The sequence below is a fragment of the Rhododendron vialii genome, chromosome 13a, assembly GCF_030253575.1.
Source record: "Rhododendron vialii isolate Sample 1 chromosome 13a, ASM3025357v1".
NCBI classification, from domain to species: domain Eukaryota; kingdom Viridiplantae; phylum Streptophyta; class Magnoliopsida; order Ericales; family Ericaceae; genus Rhododendron; species Rhododendron vialii.
In genome coordinates, this window is record NC_080569.1 from 29,892,550 (window position 1) to 29,917,632 (window position 25,083).

Genomic DNA, 25,083 nt, shown 5'->3' on the forward strand with positions numbered 1-25,083 from the left:
ATAATTTTATTGAAAATAGTACTAATTTTATTTTTTTGGTGTGTTTTTTATGGTTAAAAAAATAAAAAAAAAACTTTCTTCTAAATTTTTTAAAAATAAATACTTATTTGTCATTTTCAAACTTAAAAATAATATATTTACGAAAAATAGATTTTTAATTTTTTTGCATCGTTCAGACGATCTCATCGAGATCAATCAAACAAGAGCCCTTGACGGAGCACACTTCAATCAAAGTTCTCCTTCACGTGAATACCTAAAAAAACTTAAATTCTATGTTGCAAAATAGTGTATAATTATGGTCTCAGTTTTAGATAAATAATAACTTAATTTTGTAGGATATAGTATACATTAATAATTAGTAGTCAGCTCTCAATCCCTTAAAATCAGAAACCCTTAAAATATTGATACTAATCGAAAGTAATTCTTACCAAGCTCCGGCGACGGTCGGATTCACCGGCATCGATAAAGAAGCCGCACTCCTCTTTCCTCGCCTTTCCTATTCGTCTCTCCCTCTATCTCCGTCAGTAACTCTCTCTCTCTCTGTTTGTTGTGCTTTCTGGTCTGAGTCTTAGTTACCATAAATCACATAAATTTCGGGCAAATTTTTCTTTTTCCGATTCTGATGATCTTATTTTTCTTGCATTGCGTCTTGGGCATGTCTTAGAGAAGAGATTTCAACGTTGTACTTGGAACCAGCGGGTGAATCCCAACAATGGTGAGTTAGGGTTTTTTCAATATTTGCATTTATTTATAGCTAACATTGTTTTTAGTCTACTTGGGATTGTTTCAGCGGGGGAATTGTGTTGCATGTTTTTGACAGTATTTTGGGTCAATATTGTTTCCTCTTTTGCGTTGATGCTGTTGTGTTACATGTTAGTAATTATTTTCTTAGTATCAAACCAAACCAAGCCTTGGTCCCAATCAATTGGAGTCGGCTACATGAATCCTAATTTTCCATTGAGCTTTGTCGAGAGCCACTTGTTCACTTAGGTTTTCTTAATAATTTTCTAACATGGTGGGTTGATTGTATTTGGACTTCTTTTTGAATGGCAGTCGGATATTAGGAAGTGGTTTATGAAACAGCATGACAAGAACAATGGCAATGCACCGAAACCAGCAAAACCTGCGGCGGCAGTAAAGCTTTCACCTGTTACCTCCCAGCAAGTGAATGTGGTAAAAATATTGCCTTAATTTTTGCTCCTTTGAAGAAAGCTACTCCTAGTTATTGTAAAATATGTGCTGTCATAGTTTTCTTTGGTTCTGGCCAATTTGAAGGAACTGCAAAAGTGTGTCGAACGCATTGTTTGTTAGAGAATCTGACAGCTATTGCAGTTGGAGCGCATTATAGCTCGCTGTAAATTTCTCCACCTAATATCTTAAGCTTTATGGTTAGATACAAAGCTTGTTGCAGTTCTCCATATGCTCTACTTGAAAGAATTTTTGGGTTAGAATCCTTTCCTTTTAAAGAGAAAACAGAGGAAATGGAAAGAAGAAGAGAACTTCACCTTTTTGGTACTAGGATTGGCAGAGATGGTTATAGCGGTTAGCCAGTTTCTTGTTCAGTTCTCCTTCCATGAAATCTCAGTTTTGATGCAATGCCTTTTGCATGGAAAGAAAGAGGGAAAAAAGAGTAAAGAAAGTTGTTACTTGTTTACGTGTAACAGTAAGAACCTATAAAGCACCGACACTCTTAGAGGTTGCTGTATCTGTGTTTGACAGCCGGGGACACTGACACGTCGGAGAACAGGAAAAAACATATGGGACACGCCACATGGCATGCCCATATGTTACTTCAAATATTTTAGGTTAAAAGTGTAATATGAAGTGTATATGATGCTTGAATATACATATTGATGCTATATTTGTTTATTTATTTTCCGTGTTCCCATCTTTTGTAGAAATTCTGTGTCGTGTCCATATCTGTGTCCATGCTACATACTACGTTGATAAGAACTTTAGTGAAATATGGTATTTTGGTTGGTACAAGAGTCTCCAGACTCCATTGATGAAGTTCTAAGCTTTGACTTTGTTAATTCCTTCTTTTCAATCAGTTTTCTAGTCAAGGACAGAGAGCATAAGTTGGAAGATTTAAGCACTGAACAATAATTGGGGTTATTAGATTTTGTCCAATTGTCTTTTTGTAAATAAAACCAGGAGGGAACAGATGTATAGTTTGGCAACTGGAGAAAATCTAGAAATCAAATCCTCTCCCTCCACTTTAGTCTAAAGAAATAGAATTGATAGTATTCTTATTTGTTTACTTTTCAAATTAGGTGCATGAAGACCAAGAAAGTTCAGGCAGAAGGAAAACCAGTAAGTACTTTGCTACTGAGAAACAAAAACCGAAAGATGAAAAGGAACTTGAGGAACTATCAGCAAAAAGAAAGGGCCGAAAGGAAGGTGACGTATCCAGTGATGTCAAACTTCCACCTCTAAAGAAACTTCACAAAGTTGACGACGATGTCGACGATGACGATGACTATGTTTTTCCCAGTTCAAAGAAGGGTGTAGTAGATGTCACCCCCAACAAGAAACTGAAGAGTGGTTCGGGTAGGGGAATTGCCCAAAAACCGACACATAATGTTGAAAGCGATGAAGATAAGAATGATGAGAAAGATACGAAACCTCTTCTTAAGTCTGCTGGAAGGGGTCGTGGAGGAAAAGGTGCTTCAAGGGGACAGGCTGGCAGCAAAGGGATTGATGTTGATGAAAGCGATGAAGAGAAGGATAATGACTCAAAGTCTGCTAAAGCCACTGGGCGGGGCCGCGGTGGAAAAGGTGCATCAGCAGCACCAGGAGGTGGAAGAGGCAGGGGTGGGGGAGGGCGGGGTGGATTCATGAATTTTGGTGAAAGGAAAGATCCTCCACACAAAGGAGAAAAGGTTTTCCCGCATTTATAAGTAGTATGTTATATAAAGACAAAAGATTTATCTTGTTGAGAATGCTTAAGGGGTGGATCTTATGTGTGTGGCAGGAAGTCCCGGAAGGTGCTCCTGATTGTTTAGCTGGTTTGACTTTTGTAATAAGCGGGACACTTGACAGGTATTTCCTTTCATCTTAACGAGGCTGTTCTTATTGTTAGTGAACTATATAGGTACCGTTTCGGCACAAGTTGGCGGGGATTCACATTATAATTGCTTTGAAGCTATTCATAATTAATGCTCTACATCTCAAGATTAGTGGTCAGGTCATTATCTTAGTTGTTATAGTCCTGCAGTTCTAGGAAAACAAATTTGAAGGTGTGACTCTGCTCTATTTAGCATATTGATCGTGTACATCTTGGGAGTTCATAGCTTGAAATTTATTTATATCCAGTTTGGAAAGAGAGGAAGCAGAAGATCTGATTAAACGCCATGGAGGTCGTGTCACTGGATCTGTCAGCAAAAAGACGGTCATTTCATTCTTTCACCCTTTTGTTGTTTATGCGTCTCCTTGTACTTCTTAATAACTAACACAGTAAAACTGCCCCTTGCAGAGCTATCTCTTATGCGATGAAGATATTGAGGGGCGGAAATCCTCCAAAGCCAAAGAGCTTGGGTTTGTAATGTCACATTGATGTATCTTGGTTGTATTCATTCTTTTGTTCACTTGTTTATTCCTGCCTTCCGTTTCCTGGTATAGAACTGCTTTTCTTAGTGAGGATGGATTGTTTGAAAAGATCCGGGCATCAAATCAAGGAAAAGCAGCTGCAAAGGAAGAATCAAAGAAAGCTGTGAATAAGGTGGTTGCATCCCCGGTTAAGAAGAGCCCTCAAAAAGTAGAAGTGAAGAGTATGCCCCTACTATTTTTAGGCTTCATTGGTTTTGCATTCAAGTTTTATTCGGACACATTTGATAGATGCCCTTTTAGTTGCTTTATTTTGAACACTGATCTTTGTATTGTTTTTATGTATTGGATGTGCACAGCCTTGTTATTTCGTTTTGTTGAAGTCCCTTCTTTAGTTACTGATGCTTTAAATTTTAACCCTTTTATGTGCCTGGCATTGTCAGTTTAGCCGTGCCTATGTAACAGAAGGGTTTGTGGGAGTTCCTCTTTTCAATTGACTAACCATGCTAGGAGGCTCTTGAGGCCACCGGATAATTAGTGTCACCTTAAGGTTCAAAAACAAGAATCAGAGACTCAAAGCTGATTGAAGTATTGAATGGCCTGTAATATTGAAGAATCTGAAAAAAGATACCTCATAGGATTAGCAATAAGGATATTTTGAAATTTGATCTCTACTCATCCCTTGGAGAGGAAATGCTGTTTCTGTGTTGAGTGTTGTTTGCCTGCACGGTTATCTTATTATTACATTGACTTGGATAGGAGTGTTTGCTGCAGGTATATTCCCAGGCATCATACCTCCTTAAATCTTATATCTAAGGGTATAAAACTTTGTATCTTGGGGTTAGAGATGGGCTTGTCCACACCCTTAGCTTTTAGAATTGATGCATGTGGTATAACTTATTTGGAAATGTACTTAAATTTTAATCGGTATTTGTAGGCATTGGAATTTGTCTCTCACATCCACGTGAGGCTAGAATTATTTCTTGAATCTTGACTATCATGGATAACTAGGAGGGTTGCTAGGTTGGTCTGTGAAGATGACGATGTTGAAGGGCTTTGGCCACCGGAGTCAGGGGAGGAGAGTGCCAAGGCATAAAATAGAGAGAGAGGGTGGGTGGAAGTTACCCAAATATGTGTCTGGTTATGTTGGTGTATTGTCGAAGTGGCTTACTGACTTTTTTAGATTTTACGATGGCAAGGGTCCCTTTTATAGTTAAGAGATTGCTTGAGGTCAATTTTAGCTGCGGACATGTGGCGGGCCTCCAATGGCCAACAATATGGAATCTGGTATATGAGGTCAATAGATCTAAAGTGAAAGATATGGGACTTGTTTTTATAGAATCTCCGAGGCTATATCAATGTTATGAGGTCCAAAGGTAGGTATGTATATAATGTTCAAGTAATTGTCCTTCCGTCAAAGCCCTCCACATCTCTATCTCGAAGATTGGTCTACGGTGTCTTACCCAGGCCTTCGGACGTTCCCTTGAGCTCAAGAGTCAAGCCTTCAAAGTCCAATCTATGATCATTTGTTGGTCCCAATCAAGTCAGTTAGTCCCCACTCCCAGACTAAGTGTGAGTTTGGCCGGACTTTTCTGGGCTTTTTGACACGGTTTTGTTGGTTTCTTTAGCTTAATATTTACAAGATTCAGGTCAATTTTTTACATCATATTTTTCGTCTCGATGAGAGAAAGTAGAAAAGTATAAAACATCGACCAAAGTCGAAAAAAGTTCACAAGACGACGAAAAATATCCAAAACTTTTTGAGGCTGATGAAGTTGAAAAGAGATGATGTTTAGACGTAGTGGTAGTAGAATCATTGCACAAGCTCAAACTTTTAGTGAATAGGTCTAACAATGTACTTTAATCTATCTGACAGCCTCCCTCACCTACAACCCTGTCTTGCTCATGGAGATCCAAACATATAGGTAGAGTGAAACAAAGCTTAAAAGAGAAATAGAATGAAATTGTGGAACATATGCAAGTGTTGAGACTTGAGCCCAAGACCTCCTAGAAACCTAGCTCTTAACATGCTCTTATACCATGTTAAATCACCAATTTGTTCTGGAAGCTTAAGTCGTAAAAAAGTGAGTGTAACTTTTTGTCCACCCTCAATAAACTTGAGTTACATTGCGGATTTCACTTGGATGATTTAATTTTGTAGGATTGATTTGTTGGAGGACCATGCAAAAATTCAGCTCAAGCAGATATGGGCAAATACTTGATCAGAAACTAATATTTGGTCTAGAACTGTATTGAGCAGATTTTTAAGTAGTTACCTGTATCCGATTGAGCTGAATTTTTTTATGGTGCCCTAACAAATTAATCCCTACCACATGAACTGCTTTGATCATCAAATTGAGACCCACAATGTACCTCAATAAAACCGGGTGAATTTACCCACACCAAAAGGGGGTAAAGTTGGTGAGGGTGAAGAAAGTTGCCTCTATGGCGCTTCTTTCGCTGTATACCCCCTCCACCCTTCGGAGGTGATAGAAAGGGTACTAACAATATTATTAGTAGGGCCCCACACCAAATAATTGGCCCGACAATGAATACCAAGCTATCTAACAGTTCAGGTATCTACAGTTTTATTTTGATCAGCTTATCGTTGATTGCCCATTCTTCGTGTTCTTCTTTATTTTCCTTGTTTTCTCTCCATTGTACTTGTTTTGTTCCCTGGTGTTATCATTGTTTCTTTTGACTTAATGCCTTCAATATTTGTTTCCACGTGGGTTATATTTGAACTTCATTGTAGGCCCATTGGTTTCTAAATTTCTTTGAAAGCTACTGGAACTTTTCCTTGTCTTGTCAGTATTTTGATGCTTTTGGTAGTAACCTTGTGTTAAACCTTTTACAACTCTTTAGTTTGCATTGTGATCGTGAAATCTGATGACGATTTGGTTGTTTTGAAGACCAAGCAAGCAACCCTCCAGCTAAAAGTGCAGCTCTTAAAGGTCCGACAGCAAGTGCTTCTCCTGCAAAGCAAAAAGTGCATATTAAAAAAGGGGATGCTTTGTTGCCATGGACTGAAAAATATAGACCAAAAGTTCCAAATGACATTGTAGGGAATCAGTCACTGGTATGTGTTCTAATCTTGCCTTCTCCCTTTATTTCTGCTTGTATTTTTTTCTGTCTATATATAGCTGAGATGTATTGTTATTCTGGTATTTGGGCAATACTGTGCAGGTGAAGCAGCTTCATGATTGGCTGACACACTGGGATGAGCAGTTCCTGAATACTGGTGGCAAGGGAAAGGGGAAAAAACATAATGACTCTGGTGCTAAAAAAGCTGTATTACTAAGTGGTACACCTGGCATAGGGAAGACTACATCAGCAAAGTTGGTCAGTCAGATGCTTGGATTCCAGCCAGTTGAGGTAGTCGTTGTAAAAAAAATCACTTCCCTTTTAGCTGGGTATGTTTCTGGGTATTTTGACTTATTTGTGCCAATGTTTTCAAAGACAATTTTGGGGCTCGCCTCGAGGCAAGGCACATAAAAAATGCTCTAGGGTGTTGATTTTTAGGCAGAGAACCACGAAGGCGTTCGCCTATCTGTCGAAGGCGTACAAAGGCATTCACTTGTCACTCCTTTTTTTGCCCAGTTGACGGAGGCGAATGCATCAATGGACACGAATGCATCGAGAGAGTCGGTTCTCTTTTTGTTGTAAGTGAAGTGTCAGTTCATTGTAAGTTGTTTGGGCGAAGACAAAGGGTTTTCGCGTATTTGCCAGCCGATTTAGAATGCTTTTACAAGTTGGATCCATTAATGCACTATGTTTTATGGCTTAACATGTTTTTTTTTGTGAATTCTATCTACTATTTTCTTGTTCTTTGTGAGGCACCTTTGTATGGCGTAAACACTATCCAATCTTTTTGTGGTATTTTTAGTTAAGTTTATTTCTTATGAATAAAAAAATAAAATCTCCTAAGGCTTATGCCTCAACGCCTTAAGGCTTACACCTCGCTTTGGCCTGTGAAAACTTTGATTTGTGCTGTTCATGTGCTTTTTAGGTTAATGCAAGTGATAGTCGCGGAAAGGCTGATACCAAAATTGAAAAAGGAATAGGTGGAAGTACTTCAAATTCTGTGAAGGAACTTGTTTCCAATGAAGCCTTGAGTGTTAACATGGATCGGTTAGTTTCGTGTTATTCTTATATGTAAGCTGCATGTGTCACACACAGCCTGATTTCTGGATTTCCTATAATTGATTGTGAAATAATATTGCAGTTCAAAGCATCCAAAAACTGTGCTCATTATGGATGAGGTTGATGGCATGTCTGCTGGTGATAGAGGTGGTGTGGCTGATCTTATTGCTAGCATCAAAATCTCCAAAGTTCCTATCATCTGCATTTGTAATGACCGCTACAGCCAAAAACTAAAAAGTCTTGTGAACTACTGTTTGCTTTTGAGCTTCCGGAAACCTACAAAGCAGCAGGTCTTTTTCTGTCTTTATACAAGTAAAAATGGTTATCTTCATTCTCATACAAGTATTCCAAATATGCGTTCATTCCAGTTTTGGCCCCACTCAGCTGTTTTATATTTTTCCCACAAAAGAAGAGGGCAACATATCCGCAGTTATTGTACAACACTATAACCTACATACATGCAAGTATGCACAGATAGCAAATGCAAACTAACGAAACAAAGCTGCTACTAGCTACCAACAGGAATGCAACCTCTGTGTGAGGAACCTGATATGAAACTCTTCTACTGCTAAATCATCTCTTTACAAAGTGGATAGTCTGGATGGGAAAGCTAACCTAGAGCATTCATACTGCCTGAACAGCGGAAGGCTTAGGGACTCAAAAAATGGTTGTTTGAGGATATGCACCAGTGAGTTCACTTGAAAAAAAAAAAAAAAAACTGTTTTTCCCTGCATTTTGCAACCAAAGGCGCATAGGTGTGGGCCTTAAATCTTTCTTAACTCTCTGGAAACAGCCCGATATCTCAGTATGCCAAGTACTATGGTGTTGAGTTACCAAAGCAATTGTGATTTATGAGGCAAAAGATGTCCTGTACTTCGTTGCACATGTAATACCAAGGGCCAAACCTCTCCTCGCCAAATTGGCTATTGCAAGGATCTCTTCTGCAAAGTGTTTACTGAGCAAAAACTTTCAGTTTCCAGGTACCTTATTGTGCTTGCATGGACGCTACTGAAGTAGCCCCGACACATGCAGGAAGTAGCACCTGTTTGTGTCAGACACGTGTTTGGAAGTTCACTTATTACACGCTCTGCGAACAATTAATACTTCAGATTGTCCTAGTTTCAAGATAATAGCTCTATTTAAACCAACTGGGGCTAGCTCAATTGACCACCCTTGTACACTTCCATAGGGGCGGTCAAGGGGTCAATCATTGCCAAAAGCATTTGTTTAGTTATTTGTTCCCTTAATCGGCTTTCGGGTGTGCATAGTATGATTGTGGGCTTATGTTTGATGTAATTTAGATACATGTATTCTTCTACTGCTGGAAATAAATTAAAAAAGGATAATAGCTCTATTTCGTACCCTCATAGGGAACTTTGTGTAGGTCCCTTGGTGGCATATCTGGGACCAAAAACATTGACACGGTGATTTTTGAAAGAAAAATGTAGGGCACAACATGCTGAGGACACGTTAAATGGCCAAGCTTCATGTACTTCCATATGCAATTTCATATATATTACTAATCTGTTCATTGAAATAATGAAAAGTGCAATACAACAGTACTTAACACTTTTAAGAGTACGTATAGTTTACGGCTGAAACACCTATCAGATATAGACCCTACACATAATGGTTGCACTCCATCGAAACAACTAACAGACTAACGGACTTATGGACAACTGAACTTAAGAAGTCTTAGGGACTGGTAATTGGAATTTGTAAATCCATTTTGTTATGATATCTGAAGATATTTTTCAAAGCTTGCTATCTGTTTCACTTTCACCTATACCTGAGACCTGAGTGATGGACATATAGTCACCCGAGTGTCAAAAATGATGTGCAGTTGTAACAAATAAAGCAATTGTAACAATCTAGCTTGGACCTACAGAAATAAACTGGTTTAAGTTCGGAGTTTTGGTGGATGTTTCATTCTGTTTGCTAATGGTATGGTTTGGCAGGTTAGTTTGCAATATTTGATGCCAAATTTCATGTTACATGACCTTGACTAAATCCTTCCTATCTGCGTGTCTTATGTATACATGTTCTTCTTGTACCATTCAAATTTGGAATTTTGGGATGATCATGCCACTAACGTATTGTAGCAAATGATAGATGGCAAAGAGGTTAATGCAAGTTGCAAAAGCAGAAGGACTTCAAGTTAATGAGGTACATGCTTTTGTAGGACCATTATCGTGAGTTCATGTTTATTTGTCGCGTCTGTCATAGTGTTCCCTTTTAGTCACTAAGCCAAGACACATTAGAAAGTTCCATTGATGCCAAAATCTATTTTGTGGACAAAGCGCCATGTACACATAAAACCAAGTGCAAGCTTGTGGCTTTATCATTCTTCTTGTATCTTCAAATGTAACATCTTTTTCCCATATGAAGTTATATACAACCTGGGAAATAAATGAATGTTGTAAGTGTCTAGTAGAAAAATAAATTATGGGCCTAGACCTGAATATAGTGTCAATTGGAGTTACTGTCTACCCTCTCATTGGAGGCATTTAATCACCTAAGGTACAAACTATCACAGTGCTTGAGATTTACCATTTATTTTTCTCTTTCCCCTAGATTCATTTATTTGGGCTGAAGTTTATTTGTCTTCAAACTTCATTATATTGGTAACTTTTAATGCATCATGAGATTTATTCTTTTTCAATTTCAGTTTCTTCCAGTAGGCACTAATCCGGTGGGAGTCGTGATTTTTTTATCCACTTAGCTGTAATGTTATGTGCTGACTACAGAGGAGACAGCTGTACTCTTAATGCTAATTTTTGATGTCTATTTCTGTTATTTTTGGTTCACTACGAACATTGTTAACTCTCTCCCTCTCTATAGATATATGTATGTTTGCAACTATGCATACTTTAATTTATATCAATGCCTCCATCCTTTATGATTATACCACTACCAGTGTATACTAACTATGATGCACCGACACGGACACCGAAACCGACACCGGGACACGGGAATTCTAAAAAAATGGGGACACGAACACGGCGGGGGACACGTCACGTGTATATTTATTTATATATATAAATAATTAATTAATTATAGCTTGGCACCCAAAAATTTTAAAAATATTATAATTTGGCCCTAATTTTTTTAAAAAAATTACAGTTTGACCCCTAATTTTTTCAAAAATTACAGTTTGGCCCCCAATTTTTTCAAAAAAATTGCAGTTTGGCCCCTGCCGTGTCCCAGCTGTGTCCCCTTGAAAAATTCAAATTAAATTATGGGACACACCATGTGGCGTGTCCCGTACGTGTCCCTGGCGCCCCGCGGTGTCCCCGTGTCCGAAACTGCGATACCTCGACCTCTAGAGGTGTCGGTGCTTCATAATACTAATGATAAAAGTTCCTAATATGAAGTAATGTACCTTTCCCGTAAACCTTATCTTTAAGCTTAGGATTTCAGAAGTGGGAAGATATTGACAAAGCGAATTGGGCTGATGGCAAAGCAAGCAATGCCTTGCCGAGGAACTTCGTAGCTGATTAATACACTATTTGCATCGGAAATCGCAATTGTACTTTCCCGAAAAAGAAGAAGAAATTTTGCTACTCCTAGTTATGCCCACAAAATAGTTGAGTAGATTAGTTGTCGTTGAAACCCATAGGATAATTCTAGTGCTTGTTTTTTTTTTTTCCTACAATGGTTGGGAGGATACTTGTTTTTTTTTCTTGTCATGACTTCAAAGACAAGGCCTTGTATAATCATTGCTAGAATCATTTCCTATGCTTCTAAAATTTGGTTTACTGCGGAAATCGTGAAGAAGCTGCCATCGTCTTCATTCTATCGGATGACTCACTTTCAAGCTTTGTCCGGAAGTTATGCTCCCATCCATTGCCACAAAAGACAATCTTCTTGCTATTTTGAAGTTGGGTTTTTTTCAAGAGAATACCTGCAGCAAGTGTCAATTAACAAGAAAAAGATATTTAGACATTTCAACACTTGATAATAATTGCTGTGAGTCTATGACTCTATCCAAAACTTTAGAGTCCAGGATTTGCACTGGTTCTCGAAGTATAAAAAGTTTTCTCCTTTTTGAAAGTATCAAGTTTGCTGCATTTGTATTACAAATGACTAACTTGCAGTAGGTGCATGGGTGTGAAAGCTGACCAAAACGCATAGCATATGGATCCCAGTGTTTGTATGAATCATTTGGTCGTCATTTGTTGTTCAATACTTCAATGAGACTTCATTAAAATAAAGATCTCATGTTTTCTGCCCAATGCTTTGGATGAAACCTGAAATGCATGCATGTAGATTTTCTCAAGCACTCTTTATTTTAACCGATTTAATCCTTCAATATAATTACTTGAAAGGTTTCTCTCTCTCTCTCTCTCTCTCTCTCTCTCTCTCTCTCTCTCTCTCTCTCTCTCTCTCCGTGTGTGCACGCGCGTGCGCGCGTGCATGTGTCTTACTCTGCCGGACAGAAAAAATGATCCTTCAGTTTAATACAGAATATGCTAAATCGCAATGCAGTGAGTAAATGGCGTGCATATATTCTTGTATGCAACTTTGAAAGCTGTTTGAGAATTATGTTAGGTTCATCCTCTGGTGTCTCCCTCAGGGTTATTCTAAGTTTCTTTGGATTTTTGTTTCATGATTATTTGACCAATCTAGTCTTTTTTTCGGAGACAACTGTGAAGTTCCTGTGTTTACGTAGTATACTCTGATTTTCTAGTATACAGCTGAGCATGTAGCCCACTTTGAAGCTGCAATGTTCTTATACATGAAGGTATTTTTTGCTGCATTTATGATTGCAGATTGCACTCGAAGAGCTTGCAGAAAGAGTCAATGGAGATATGCGCATGGCTCTGAACCAGTTGCAGTATATGAGTCTCTCCATGTCAGTCATTAAATATGATGATGTCAGAGAGCGCCTTCTTAGTAGTGCAAAGGACGAAGATATTTCACCATTCACAGCTGTTGATAAGTATGATAATTTCCTCTTCGATTTGGGCCTGTTTTATGTCTGATTGTCTTCTCATGGTTTTGCACTTGGCATTGCTTTAGTTTGCTGTTGGATTTCATCCTCTGATTTCTGTACAGTATCTTTAAGGTGACCGAACGGAATCTTCATCTTCGGCCAACTGTTATCGTTTTGCTCAAGTTTCTTAAGGACGAGTAGGGGATCACTCTCCTACTAGTAGTGAACCAGAAACTATAACGATGCAGGAGAAAAAGAGTGTTTGGGACTGGATTCAAGTGGATTATGTAGTTGAAAGAGTGCTTAGGATACGAGATTGTAAGGTTTGTCCTAGGGTGATAAAAGGGTAGAAGGAACACAAAAAGGGTTTAGGGACTGTTTTGTGGTCGTTCGGGGCATTTATCAAATTACCAGAGAACAGTATCATGCAGATAATTGAGCAGCAGCGTATTCTAGAATCTGTCCTAGAAGCTTTAGGTATGACACATGGGATTTAATTGCATCATATCACACAGTTCACAAAAGAAAGCTTGAATAAGCTGGAAATTAATAGATTTAGAAGTATTTCTAACCAAATTAGAGTTGCTCAGTTCAAACGAAAAAAAGTATTCCAATTAGGAATCAAGAATTTTGACTTCCAATATTTAACACTTACCAAATGGTTCTTTCAAACAAAACCTAAATCCAAAATGCATGCATGGCCAACCATACATCTGTACCGCCTATGTCTAACAAACTCCGAAATTACTGAAGTACCGCTGACCTTTAAAACTTAGTAAATCACAGGAAAACAACCACCAGATTTAGATGTAGTCGAAAAATCGTTATACAAGACTTCACTGAAAACTTTATCATAGGTCTAGTGGCTACTGACTCTCTTTGCTTGGGGGTGGAAAGCTTATAGGGCTATTTTTTTTTTCTTCCTACGCTCCTTTTCTTTACATTGAGAAAGTACTGTTTGTGATGCTTATACATCAAAACACACACACACATCAAAAGTTTCACTAGTTTATCATCAACCTGCAAGCAAAGAAAAGTCAGTTTTGTACAGTTTGTCATTGTGCTTTCTGGTGATCCTGATTTGCACTTTGACAAATTAGCTTTTGTTTGTGCAGGCTTTTTGGGTTTAATGGGGGGAAACTGCGAATGGATGAGCGGATCAACCTAAGCATGAGTGATCCGGATCTAGTCCCTCTTATCATTCAGGTATTTCTCTCTCAAATACACTATTTGGCTTTACGGTTACTCAGATTGCCATTTTGTGTAACTCCTGGTCGATCCTGATTTTAGCATATTGCTCGTGTGTTGGAGATGACTCTATAACATTATCAGACCCAGCCTTTCTCTATATGCTCCTCTGTTTTATTTGCTTTGGTTAATCATTTGTATTTGGCTAGGTTACCAAATTTCATAGTTACTACATTTCTTGGGTTATGAATCATGACTCATGCAGCAGCAACCTTCTTGCTCTGCCATAGTAAAAAAAATTTCTTGCAGAATTGGATATATTTTCTTGGGAATTCGTAGTTTTGCACAATTGGTAAGATAAAACATAATCTCACTTTTCCCTTGTAAATTGCCGCGCCATAATATTTTGGAAAAATGGCAGGAAAACTATATCAATTATAGGCCAAGCTCGGTTGGGAAAGATGATGATGGGATAAAACGGCTTAAGTCAATTGCCCGTGCTGCAGAGTCTATTGCAGATGGTGATATAATAAATGTACAGATACGGAGATATCGACAGTGGCAGCTCTCCCAGACTGGAACCCTAGCATCTTGCATTATTCCGTAGGTTTTGTCCTGGTCAGATTAGGAGAATGTTGGTTTCTATATTTTGATATCCCTTTTCTTATTCTGCTTTCCTTTTGGGTTTCATATCTTTTACCAGTGCTGCATTGTTGCATGGCCAAAGGGAGATACTTGAACAGGTTAGATACTATTTTCATGTTGTTCATAGCCTCGTACAACCATAGTATTCTAACACCTGTTGTTTTGGTCTTAATGGAATTGATTGCTCCAATTAAAATTGTTTTCACGTGTCAGTGATCCAGATTTGTTTGTTTAATGGTACTGTGGGTTAGGTTATTTTTTAAGCTTAGTCACTTTATTTCACTTAATTTGTAGGATGCTGTTATTGTTGAGTAGGTAATCCATAATAAGCAGCTTATGTTTTTCCTCCTTCTCTCTTTGTGGTCTGAATGGTACGATTAAGTTGTTTTAACTTGGTATGAAGGCAAGGTTGTCATGATATGTATTTTGTCAGAAATCTTCGTTTCCTCTGCAATTGCCTCTCTTTTGGTACAACGTAATCACATCGTTTTGTAAGCTCTGTATCTCTAGTTGAATCCGTCAACCATTAAGTTGAGCCACCCCATTGAAACTATACCATTGTACATAGTGTATTATATAACTCATGGACATCGATACAGGATACTGACACGGTGATGCAAGAAAATCTAACATACTAGGATACGGGAACGGTTAGGATACGTTAAATTGTAAGTATGTTTATATGTTGTTGGCGTTGGATCATGCATAATAACAAGAATGGTGTATTTTTCTTATGCAAAAATGTGTAGAGTGTTGCTATTTTATGGCGTTGAAATGCAATCTTATGGAAGACACTATGACACAATTAGGTTATTCAACTAGCTATCGAAAAACAAGATATTATTTTCATCTCCCTATATCTTCCTCTCTAAGAAGTAATTGTAAAAAATCTAGACTTTTTGTTTATTCCTAATAGCTTTTTTCTAGTACTACGCAAGAAGCGCCACGATCTTAATTTCATGAAAGTTAGGTTACCTAGCTTAGAGTAACAGAAAAATAAGTATCTAATACTTCAAAAATGGGGAAATTAACTTACATATTGTGGATACATTTTTATACTTATCCGTGAGTATCAGTATCTGATACGTGTACGATAAAGATACCACTTCCATCTAGAAGTGTGCGTGCTTCATAAGTAAGAACCCACTTTTCTAAATAGTCCCATGGGAATCAAGTTGGCTCATGTGTTCTGAAGTTCTGCAGTTTCCCTTTACATTATTAGTTATCATTCTTGGAACAAGCTGCCGTTGTTTTTGCAGGGAGAACGTAACTTCAATAGATTTGGCGGGTGGCTTGGAAAGAACTCAACAATGGGGAAGAATTTGAGACTTCTGGAGGATATGCATGTTCATCTTCTTGCTTCTCGTGGATCTGGTCTGGGAAGGTATATATTCTCCGGCTTCTTGTATTATGTATTTGGTTTTTCTATTGTATACTTTAGAATGCGTAGAAAACAAGATCATCTGCCGACAGTCAGCTTAAAAGCACCTGGCATTGCTTTTGGAATTTGTTGCAGGTTTCTCTGTTTTATATGTTTTTCTCCGTATGTGTAGTGCTTCTTTAAATTTCTGGGTTACTGCTGGATTTGAGCAAGTGGCAGTGTAAAAAAAGTTGTCCATTTTGGCATGTGTCGTGTGGATGTATGATGTGAGTGTTAAAAATTCCGATGTAGTTGGCTTTGGGAACTGGTGTTGTGTATGGATGCCTGCTGTTTGACATGGAATAGTGCCATGGGGGAAGAGCGAAGAAATCACTTAAGAGGGTAAAAGGAAACAGTGAGACACTCGATAAACAGGACAATCAAGTTGAATACAGTTCTATCATTTCTTGTTTCTTTTGAGTGTCAGTGAGACTGATTATGGGGAAAATCGTTTTCTTTTCTTCTCTTTGTTTGTGTGTTGGGGATGGGTTTTGGTGGTTATTTGCGTCAACTTTTTCTTTTTCAAAAATTTAAGGACCGCTGTCTTTGTTCAGCTAGGGTGTATAGCATTCTAGGAAGTAGGAAGTTTTGTGCTATTTGTTACTGTAGGTTGGTTACGAGTCTCTTTCTATTTCCCAAAACCACCTATATACGAAGGTAACAGGAGTCAAAAGAAACGCACTCTCTTGTTCAGCTTTTTGGATGTATTTTTAAATTTCCAACCTTTGGGGGTTATAGACTGCTTGATCTTATTCTTCCTTGGTAGCTGCTTATTTACTGTGACGCTACCAACACCTGATTTTTCTGCTTCTTTTGTGGACAAATTTGATTTGTACTCTCTTCTTCTATGTGCTCAACGCTTGTCTCGTTCTTTCTTGCAAGCTACTTAATTACTCTGATGCTTTAAATGTTGCAGGACAACACTGCGAGTTGATTACCTTACTCTTCTTCTGAAACAGCTGATTGATCCCCTTAGAGTGCTGCCTAAGGTTGGAAATACAAATTATTTTGATTTTAGATGATAGTTGAATTCAGTTGAATTTATATCATTCTGTATGGAAATAATCCCCAGGATGAAGCTGTGGAGAAGGTTGTGGAGTTTATGGATTTCTACTCTATAAGCCAGGAGGACTTCGACTCTATGGTGGAGATGTCAAAATTTAAGGTACCTGTGGTAAAGCATGTATCATCTTCTCTGAACAGTTCTCGTCACTCCCTAGTCCCGACTGATCTAAAGGGTATATATGCATCAGGGACACCCAAATCCGCTAGATGGTATACAGCCAGCTGTCAAAGCTGCACTGACAAAGGCATACAATAAAGGAAGCAGGTCACGTGTCATTCGGACAGCTGATTTAATCAACCTTCCTGGTATTAAAAAGGCGCCTAAAAAGCGGGTTGCAGCAATGTTAGAACCAGTGGAGGATGGATTAGCAGAGGGCAATGGTGATGCCTTGGCAGAAAATGAAGAGAATTCTTCGGACACAGAAGACTTGGGTACAGTTTTTTCCCCTTGACTCCAGTTATGATTTGTTGGGTATTTTATAGTAAGGTTGCAGGCTACTGTGTTGTAATCTGACAACTCACAAGGTTTTTTTTTTCTTCTTGCTTTGATCTGCAAAAGTTAATATTGTTAGAAACCTTGGAAGAGGAGTTGAACTCCCAAGCTCCTTTATCTTGGCACCTTAGTGCACTCACTGATGCCATTGGGCCAAGGGCCTCTTCGCAACTCACAAGGTTAATGGGAGAACTTTTGAATTCGTATTAGATCTTGGCCAAGATTCATGATGCTTTGCGAAATTATGCATTATTCTGGAAGGCTCTAGCTTGCTACCATATGTCATTATGGTTTCTCTGGATGGTTTTTAAACAGTCTCTGGATAATATTTATAAACTGAATGGTTAAAGGCCCTCTGATCCTTTAATTTGATGTCCTCTTTGCATCATGCCATCTAGAATTCTAGTCGTACTACCTGACAATCTTTAAAAGGTCGTCTTCACGTCAGTGTCGTGATTCCATTTTTTTCTCCATGCTTTTGGTGACTGTCAGGAGATGGTGCTGGTGAGGAAAAGCCAGAATTGGATCTCCAGAGTCTCAACTCAAAAGGTTGGTGCTACTTTTTATCTACCAGACGCTTCAGGCTATGGCATACTTGACAATTGCAATTTGGTTTCCTTTTGCCTCTATGTTGCAAATCCTTTTTTTGGGGGGCGGTATTCGGTGTTGCGTTTGGTTAATGCATGGCGGATAAACTATAACATTTGTATTACCTGAATTTCTGTAGGGATTCAAGTAGACATGGACTTGAAGGGTGGTGGAACCAAAGGTGCCAAGAAGGTGCCATTAGGCAGAGGCAAAGGAGGTGCTGAAGCCGCAGATAAGAAAGGCGGAGGACGAGGTTCTGGGTCGGCTGTCAAGAGAAAGCGATAAGAGTATGCGATGAAAGCAGATAAGAAAGGGGGAGGACGACGTTCTGGGTCAGCTGCCAAGAGAAAGCGACGAGGATGCGATGAAAGTAGAAGGCTTTCATAATTTTGTCTTAGTCTATAGTCAGTGTAAGTAATCATCCCCCTCTGGATTTTTTTTTGTCTTTCTGGATTCCTTGGCAGCATGGGAAGATGTTCCTTGCTTCTGTTTGGGATGTGGTTGTTCAACCTTGTGGAATGATATTTCGAGTGTAGTGTGTTTTGATGCGATGATTTACTTGCCCCTACTGTATTAGCGGCTTTTCAGTCCAGGCCTGTACCTGAGGCAAGGCGAGCAAGGCCTTAAAACCAACGGTACTAGCTGCGAAGGGATTTTATAACCAACTGGCTGCGAAGAGATTTTATAACCAACGGTACAAGCTGCGAAAGGGTTTTATAACCAATGACGGAAACAAATGAAACGAAAACAAAATAATAATTTCAGGGTAGGAGGAGCCTGCAGATCAGCTCATGAAGGTTGGCCAGTAAGACTTGATGAGGCATGTGAATTGTTCAGTGCATTTTGTTGTTCAAAGTAGAGATGACAATTCAACCCGTCCCGCCCTGCGCCGATCGGGGCGGGGGGGGGGGGTTTGCGGGTCGGGTCAGGGAAATTGATGAAACCCGGTCGGGGTCAGGTTGACGTCACCCCGTTCAGGTATCCAGCCCGCCCCAAAATCATTTTAGGCATAAAAAACTATTTTTATTATTGTATTTTTACCCTTAGAACTAAAATACCACAAAAAATATTATTATTTCTTCCATTTTCCTTTTAGATAAGTAATAGATTTTGGTTAAATTATAATAGTTATTTTATGGAGTAAATTTTTATTGTTAAGTTTGTGCTCACTTATTTTAAAATCTAGATCATATTTTCTCTATAAATAAAAAAAATGAGCAGGGGTGGGGCGGGTAAACTCGATAGGGGCGGGGCGAGGTACCCATAAATTACCTGGTTTGGAGTGAGATCGGGGGCGGGGCTAAATTTTCGGGTCGGGATCAGGGTGTGGCAAAATCAGCCCCCGGTCCCATTGCCATTCCTAGTTCAAAGTCGTACGTGTTTGTTAGACACCGTTTTGTTTTAGTTTTCAACAGACCTGTATTTATCCTTAATTATGTTAGTACTCCGTAATATATATGAGGTATAAAGAGATTTGCTAAACAAGATTTTCATAACGTTTAACAAACACGATCTAATGTAATTGGAAATAAGTTTTAAAAAAGATAATTAATTAGAGGGAGGCTTGTAACGCCCCGAAAATTCGGAGGCATAAAAAAAATAATGAAAAGATTATTTCCACAAAAGAAATTTATAAATTTACGACGTCACTAGTTCAAAAGCATATGTCAATATATTACAATCGTTTTAAATAAATCAAAATATTACAATTTCCAAATAAACTTAGAAGCTTCCAAAATAAAGTCGACTTAAATTAATCAGAGCGATTATGTGTACGGAAACCAAGGTTTTCAGCTTCTTCCTCATTAGGGTTGAACTTGATCGAATCGTACGAACACTTCTGTTCCATCTTCGGTACCTGGCGTTCGAGTTACCAGGGCAACATAGTACCATGAGCGATGACGCTCAGCAGCCAAAACTCACCCGAACCCATAACTTACAAGCAGCAAGAAAATATAATTGAAGTGCATTGACATAACATAAAGAGAGAACAATTAATCATTTTATTACTATTTTTCAACCTAAGTGAACTCTCGGATCTTATCCACAGATCCGTTCCTACCCATAACCTCTGGCACAAACACTGGTGTGGTCCGACTCCCCTTTTCCAGATCCGGATGAAAGATACCTAAGTTATATACCTAGGTATCCCATCCGCAACCATAAGTTCGGATAAAACTTCACCGGCAACGCTCAAGCGCCGTCTAGCCCGGGTTGAACTTCACCGACAACGCTCAAGCGCCGTCTAGCCCGGGTTGTGACGCAAGCACAATGCCACCCTTATGTCCCGTCCCAACATCCGAGAGCTGACCACCACCATGCCGTACCCAGGGTTCGTAAATCCATTCTTTCAACAGATCACCACCAATCATTCATCAACAATACATCACCACGGGTTCCAAACCAGGATTGCCCGGAATCCAAAAGCACATCCTCTCACATTAACCATTTTCCATTAAACCTACTTTTACGTCTAATATGTTAAATCTGCACATCGCAACCAACCCCGAGAACCTATTTGTCCAATCTATCAGTACAATCACACCTCACAAATTCAACATTATCATGATACAGGTTAACATGCTAATAATGTTCAACCAAGCAATAAAATTTATTTCACTATAGAATTAATCATGCCACATAAATAATCTTGCGATACAACTAACAATGCCGGAAAAAAAAATAATCATGCGATGCCACTAATAATGCCATAAAAATAATCATGCGATACAACTACTATTGCCATAAAATAATCATGCGATAAAATTCATCTTGCGAGAAAAATAATTTAAGCGGTTCCTTTATCTACTCTTTTCTTTATCAAAACTAAAGTCTACATTTATTCTTAATCGTCGCGGAGTATTGTCGGTACTAAAATAATTCATGATCACAATAAAAATTAGGATTTAACCAAAACTAATTAACTTGGGGTTTATAGTATTAGCCTTTAATACTCAAGGGTTGGATTTATAAGCTAATAAACTCGGGGGATCGAACTGTAATTAATCCAAGAAATTTCAAAAAAATCCAGTGGCTGTGTTACGTCGGAAAAACCAGGGGGTGCGGCCGGATTCGACCGGCGACGTCGGATTCGAATACCATTATATCGAAAAGCTAAAATCAATATAGACTTGTTAAGGAAATAGAATCCCACATTGCTTGGGAGTGGAATGGGTGATCACTTAATAACATCTGGGACCTCTCCACTCTTAGCCAATTGGCTTTGAGATGGATATAAAGTTTCTACATGGTATCAGAGCGGGGCCCGTTCCATCCCACATTTTAAAAATTAACAATCCATACTCCACGATGACAGACCAGCAAAAAGGCTGCACGATGATAGGACCCAAAAGTGGCCACACGTGACAGACCTCAAATGCGGCTGCACGTGAGGGGGGATGTTAAGGAAATAGAATCCCACATTGCTTGGGAGTGGAATGGGTGATCACTTAATAACATCTGGGACCTCTCCACTCTTTGCCAATTGGCTTTGAGATGGATATAAAGTTTCTACATGGTATCAGAGCGGGGCCCGTTCCACCCCACATTTTAAAAATTAACAATCCACACCCCACGATGATAGACCAGCAAAAAGGCTGCACGATGATAGGACCCAAAAGTGGCCACACGTGACAGACCTCAAATGCGGCTGCACGTGAGGGGGGATGTTAAGGAAATAGAATCCCACATTGCTTGGGAGTGGAATGGGTGATCACTTAATAACATCTGGGACCTCTCCACTCTTAGCCAATTGGTTTTGAGATGGACATAAAGTTTCTACAACGCGATATATACTTAGAGAGGTGAGTTCCAAACTACCTTTCGTCCGGCAAAACGGGGTTTGGAAAGAGACGGCGGCGGTTCGGAGCTCGGGCGGTGGTGATGGTGAGCACGGCAGTGGAGATGGCTCCAGTGGCGGTGATGGCCGGCTGGTGATGGGTTGCTCGGTGGTGGGAGGTGCTGATCGGTGGTGGTGGTGATGATGATGAGAGCTTGGTGGTGATGGTGAGAGGACGAGCGGCGCCGGTTGGAGGATCGGCGGATGGAGCTCGGCTGGAGGTGGGCTCGGTTGGTGGTGATGGCGGCAGGAGGTGATGCTGCTCCGGTGGTGGGGACGGCCGGTCGGAGGTATGGCTGCCTCCTCTCTCCTCTCACGCTGCTCTCTCTCTCTCTCTCTCTCTCTCTCTCTCTCTCTGTGCCGAGTGTGTGTGTGTGTGTCCTGGGAACAAGAATTGGAAAAAAGAAGGCAATATAATGGGTTTTGGATTTTTTGGAGGGAGGGTAATATCCTTTGGATAAAAATGAGTTGTCGAATTTTGATTGGAGAATGGGGAAATATATATATTTTTTTTCCTTCTATTCTCTTTTTTTTTTTTTTTTTGTCTCCTCAGCCGAAAGTACGAAATGGAAAAAGGGAGAAGAAATGGGTTTGGGTTGGAAAAATAATTCGGTGCAACACATGCACACACTAGAAAAATTACTCATCGAATATGCGCGCGCGCACAATCGATTACGAAATAAAATTTGGTGTGACGACATAAATAATTTTTCGAATTAAATAAACTAACGAGAAAAATAATATTTTTGCTTTGATAATAATAATAATTTATTAAAAATACCGGGTCTTTACAAGGCTGACTGGCGCACGTGAGCCCACATCGATTACTTAATGATGATCGAGGTGGGCCCAACAACGACGATTGCAAACCATTCGCGTGGTAAAAATCGTCGAGGAAGCTCTCAATATCATGTAGAACCCTTTAAGGTAAAATAAAGATTGAAGACCAGTAAACTTTCATACTCCACTAAAAAGATATGACAAGTTGTAACCTGCCACCATAAGAGAGTGTCTTGTTGGACCATATCAACCAAATCTCAAATCAATTTTAAAGGGCTACCAATCAATATGTGATCGTAAACCTATTGTTCTTCAAAAACTGAAGCTCGATCCAGCGTCTCCAACTTACTCCTTTTAAGATAATTGTGTCGTGGTGAATATCAATATCCAATCAACATAATTTTACAAGTATGTGAGTTTCTTGTAGATGTACAATTTTTTTTGGGATCAAATAGATGAACAACATCTATCGTCAAAGACCCGGAGATCCCACAGAATCACCGATCAATATGTGATCATTAACATATTGTTCTATAAAAATTGATCATAGATGTGTTACTATGCGGCCAAGTGTAATTCGATGCGGCCAAGAGTAATTCGATGCGGCCAAGAGGAATTCGTAGCGGCCAAGTGCAATTCGACGCGGCCAAGAGTAATTCGTAGCGGTCAAGTGCAATTCGATACGGTCAAAACTAATTCAATGCGGCCAAGAGTAATGCGATGCGACCAAGTGCAATTCGATACAGCAAAAAGTAATTCAATGCAGCCAAGAGTAATTCGAATCGGCCAAGTGCAATTCGATACGGCCAAGATTAATTCAATGCGGCTAAGTGACCAAAATGGGACGGAGGAAGTAATAAGAGCATCCATAGTGGAATAAACAAAACAAAAAATTGTTAAAATTAGCAATGTTGGATCAAAAAAGTGCTTACATTGGAATAACCAAACCTAACAACCTCTTAACAACTCATCAAATTTCAGCTCTTCAATAATCAAAGCTAGCAATATTTTGTCAATAACCAAAATTTATCTCTTCATCAAGTATGCCAACATTACACAAAAACCTTCTCTCTCTCTCTCTCTCTCTCTCTCTCTCTCTCTCTCTCTCTCTCTCTCTCTCAACAATGTTTTCAAAAAATAATTTTATAAAACTTTAACTTTCAAATTTTTTTTCTTGTTTTTTTCCGTAACTTTTTTTTTACAAAAAAATATTTTTTCAAAAATTTTAAAAACTATAAGTAAATAAAGTGTGTTTTTCAAAAATCTATTTTGAAATTTCAAAACTCTTTTATAGAAAACTGTTTTTTACACAAAATTTGTTTTTAAAAAACTGTATTTATAGTTTTTAAAATTTCAAAACTATTTGTGTAAATATAATTCTTTCAAAATTTCTCAAAATTGTATTTACAGTTTTTAAGTGAACAAAGTGTTTTTTGAAAAACTGTTTTTTGTTTTGAAAAACTTTTTTTTAACTGTTTCTAACATAAACTGTTTTTTTTTTCCTACAAAAACCGCTTTTTCAAAAAATATGCGTGAAATGAAGGGAAAAAATTTGGAGGGCCCATTGGTTTTGATTATGGGCAAAAAATAACCAATGTGGAATTTGACATTGCTAACTTTAGCAACCTCAAAATGAATAATCAAAATCAGATGTGACATATTTTAATTATTCACATTTGTTTATTCCACTGCTGATGCTCAAAGGAAATTGACGGTAACACATCTATGGGTACATCTGTTTGGTTACATACTTACATGCATGCTCTCTCAGAGGCAGTGACAGAAGCCATAACGAAGTTCGGTGGGATCACGATTACCAAATCTCAAACCATTTTTATCAGCTACCGATCAATATGTGATCATAAACATATTGTTCTATAAAAATTGAAGTTCATCGAGCGTCTCCAACTTGCTCCTTTTAGAATAAAAATTGTGTCAGGGTGAATATCAATATTCAATCAACATAATTTTTAATGTATGCGAGTTTCTTGTAGGTGTACAGTTTGTTTTTTTTTACTATCAGAGATAGATGAACAGCATCTCTCGTCAAAACCCGAGGATGCTGTCGAACAGCTCCTTGCCGAGCGGGTGCAAAGCGGCTATCCGGTCGTTTATCTCGGCACGGATGACTTGTACCAAATTTGAGTGCATACAAATGTGAATCGTCCATTGCTCGCTTAAGATTTAAGCCGTCGATTACTGAGATAAGCAGCCGGATCGATCGATCTGCACTTTGGCCATTTCCAAAATTCTGTCCATACCTCCCCTCCTATTGAATTAATTATTACTAATAAACTACCATTAAAAAGAGAAATAATAATGTCAAAAATTGATTAAAAAACCAGATATTGGTTAATCCGAGCCGTCTATTGCGTTTTTGGACGGGTCATGTTTAGAGAGAGAAAGTAGAAAGAAGGTGTTGGGGTGAGCGGAGAGAGAGA

General features: G+C 38.8%; 2 protein-coding genes across 3 annotated transcripts; one reads left to right on the top strand and one right to left on the bottom strand.

Annotated features, from left to right (window-relative positions):
* Nucleotides 1-322: 322 nt before the first annotated feature.
* Nucleotides 323-18,582, top strand: LOC131312465 (replication factor C subunit 1). Of its 2 annotated transcripts, none has more exons than XM_058340217.1 (23): nt 323-524; nt 665-715; nt 1,054-1,173; nt 2,274-2,882; nt 2,975-3,042; nt 3,316-3,391; nt 3,476-3,537; nt 3,622-3,770; nt 6,459-6,625; nt 6,733-6,921; nt 7,556-7,677; nt 7,772-7,979; nt 9,802-9,855; nt 12,462-12,631; nt 13,741-13,831; nt 14,235-14,416; nt 14,517-14,556; nt 15,718-15,842; nt 16,795-16,867; nt 16,951-17,043; nt 17,132-17,375; nt 17,929-17,985; nt 18,164-18,582. In XM_058340217.1, the coding sequence occupies exons 2-23, from the start codon at nt 713-715 to the stop codon at nt 18,307-18,309; spliced, it is 3,048 nt and encodes a 1,015-aa protein (XP_058196200.1). In that variant the 5' UTR covers nt 323-524; nt 665-712; the 3' UTR covers nt 18,310-18,582. The 2 variants fall into 2 exon arrangements, with proteins under 2 accessions (XP_058196200.1, XP_058196199.1); XM_058340216.1 differs by having other exon boundaries at nt 331-520.
* Nucleotides 18,583-19,653: 1,071 nt separating this feature from the next.
* On the bottom strand, nt 19,654-24,812 carry LOC131314100 (uncharacterized). Its single transcript, XM_058342593.1, has 3 exons — nt 24,796-24,812; nt 21,844-22,243; nt 19,654-19,882 (listed from the first exon to the last, which is right to left on the bottom strand). The coding sequence occupies exons 1-3, from the start codon at nt 24,810-24,812 to the stop codon at nt 19,778-19,780; spliced, it is 522 nt and encodes a 173-aa protein (XP_058198576.1). The 3' UTR covers nt 19,654-19,777.
* Nucleotides 24,813-25,083: the final 271 nt, after the last annotated feature.